The 2760-nt window shown below is 38.2% G+C and overlaps 1 protein-coding gene across 1 annotated transcript in view; it reads right to left on the bottom strand.

The window, feature by feature from the left end:
- Positions 1–2760, bottom strand: part of LOC107718342 (nuclear receptor corepressor 1-like) — a 128275-nt gene that overhangs the window by 110574 nt on the left and 14941 nt on the right. The window contains exon 2 of the mRNA XM_016525389.1: positions 678–883. Coding sequence (XP_016380875.1) covers positions 678–785 — 108 coding nt within the window. The 5' untranslated portion in view covers positions 786–883. The remainder of the gene's footprint in view (positions 1–677; positions 884–2760) is intronic.

Consider the following 2760-nt stretch of genomic DNA (forward strand, 5'->3'; position numbering starts at 1 on the left):
CCAGCTCGTTAGAAGTGAGCTACGTGCATGAAGTGTGTTCCGATCGATATGATTCCTACACAGTGTTCATTGCTCCCTACTCCCTGAGCAGGGGAAATGCGTTGAAGTTTACTTCACTTCGGAACATGGGCTGGAATGTGGCCTATTGTAGTAATGTTGTCTTTGGTATTCTGGTCTGTGAGCGTAAATGCGTTCAGGGGGCGTGGCTTTGGACGGCGATTGCAGGGAGGGTGGGACGTTCGCTTTCAGTGCTATCGGGCTAAAGTTAGCATTTTCCAAGATCTCCTACTGCACCTTTAAACCGTATAAACACTTTTCATTACACCAAATACACAAAATAATGTTCTTTTTAGCAACATCATATGACCCCCTTTAAGCATTTGATTTATCATTTGTTATGTGGGTTTGAGCATTTGATTAATAATTTAAGCATTTGATTTATCATTTGCGATGTGGGTTTGAGCATTTGATTTATGATATTTATTTTAGCATTGAATTAGATTTAATTATGACAGGTTTATACTGGGTTGATAATGCAAATTAAACATCAAATACAAATTATTTTGATTTTGATATAATTCATGTTACGGTTATAGTTCTACTTTAGCACCTTTCTTGTTATGTGGTTTGTTGGCAGTGTAATGTGCTATGCAGGTGAGGTTGTGTGTGGTACTGACCGAAGGGTGGCGTGTGGAGCTGAAGGTGTACTGCACTGAGTGAGGTGGGTAACGGCTCTGCTCGCTGCTGAAGGACCCCTGGCTGGGGGGGAAGCCTGAACTAGACATGCTGCAGCTCTGTTGGGATGCTGGAGGCTCAGAGGGGGCCTGGAGCACTGCTACTCAATCATGGGCTCAAAGTTGGCATGATTACGCTGCCAAACCACCTGAGGAAGAGAGAGAGAGAGAGAGAGAAAGAGGAGAAAACATCAGAACATTTTAAGAGCCAAACATTCTGAAGGAGTCTTGGGTACAAACTCTTTCCATGACCAAGCAAGGTTTTAAAGGTCTCAAATCACAATGTGCGACCAATTGGCAACCATTTCTATTGATGAAACATGCTTTGTTTCAAAGAATTGCTATGCAAATGTAGTGCTTGGTTTTCCAGAAAAAAGTTCTGGCTTCCTAAAATGACATTTCGATTCTTATCAAGCCCATGAGATTTTTAATGACGTCAATATGTCGACAAAGCACATCAAAGAAAATGACTGCACCATGTGGCATCTGTCTTTTCAAAAATGGCTCAGTGCTCCATGACTGCCTTTCTGCTGTGTTTTTATGATTTTTAGGTTAAAAAAAACCTCACATACTTCACAACTCAAGGAACCTGTCACCATATCAACAGTTCAGTACTCAATACCAATAGCAGTGAAATTTTACAGCAATATTCATTAGCAATTAAAATACTGAAAACACTCCTTAAAGTCTGTGTAAAGAGATATCTGAGAATTGTTTCTAAACACATTATAAATGTTAGAAATATATTGCAGAAACACATTACAGTGTTTCCCCTAGGTTTACAGCTTTTTTTTTTCTGGACTCCTTTTTAATGATAAAATTAAATTTTATTAATCAAAAAGCATGTCTAATTAATAAAAATCATGAAACTTAAACAATTTAACATCAATTTATTAAAAGTTTAACAAAAATTACATGTTTAGGGCCCTATGAAATGTTTTATTTTTTCCAACCTTATGTTTTATTGTTACCAAATTATGTTTTAGCATGTCTAATTATTTGAAAGCATAAAAACAAGTTTCATTTATTCTTACAACAGCCTTATGATTTTTGCTCAGAAAATCTGTGTTGTGTATTTACATTTTTTAGGCATAAAACATTCATTTAATCTATCTTTTAAGTAATGAAAATTAAACAAATTTTATTTTTTGGAAAATAAAGGTCATTTAATATTACAATTAAAACACTGAAGAAATATTGTATGATTATTCCTTAAAAATAAGGTTTTAATAATTGTAGTAACAGTAGTAGCAGCCTATTACGTACATTCTACTGAACAATAGTAATATATTTCTGCCACAATGTCTTCAAGTTAAACCGAAATTTTATTTTGGGTTGCCGTGAATACCTTTACATTTCTGTGTGTATATGATATGGTGTATGCGCGCACGTGTGTGTGTGTGTGTGTGTGTGAGCGCGTGTGTGTGCGCGCGGGGCGGAACTCCGCTGTGCGTGATACAGAGAGCGCGACTATAACGTAGAGACCGAAATTACATGCCGTCGTGTAAATAACATAAATAACATAAGGCTATTTAGTTTGTTTAATAAAAGAACAAGGGGGCGGGCCGTCCCCCTAAAATAATGGCAGGGGAAAAACTGCATTACAAAGACTCTGAAGTATGTAGTTCTGAATTGTGGAGTTAAACAGTTTTTCACCAATTCTGTGTTCAGGATTTTTTGGGTGGGGCTAAAACGGTGGCTCGATGGCACAATGGAGCCACCGAGCGTGGCCCCGCCCCTAACACTATAAGATGTGTGTTCGACTTGAAGCAGCCCACAAAATGTATAGGAGCTATTTGAATTCTACACAGAATGCTATATTTTATAGCAATATGGATGAGATTGTGGCTGGCATACCCTGTCAAATGCGGCTTTACGGAGCTCAACGGCTCTAGCCCAAGCTGTGATATAAACAAACGCTATTGGCCATTTTAAAAAGGGGCGGGGCTGCTTGATATGTCCCGCCCTGTCTTCCTGTTTCAGAGTAACGCTGCGTGTTTCTAAGCATTTCAGGGGAACTTTAAGC

This window comes from Sinocyclocheilus rhinocerous, unplaced genomic scaffold (genome assembly GCF_001515625.1).
Source record: "Sinocyclocheilus rhinocerous isolate Xijiao unplaced genomic scaffold, SAMN03320098_v1.1 scaffold1565, whole genome shotgun sequence".
NCBI lineage: Eukaryota > Metazoa > Chordata > Actinopteri > Cypriniformes > Cyprinidae > Sinocyclocheilus > Sinocyclocheilus rhinocerous.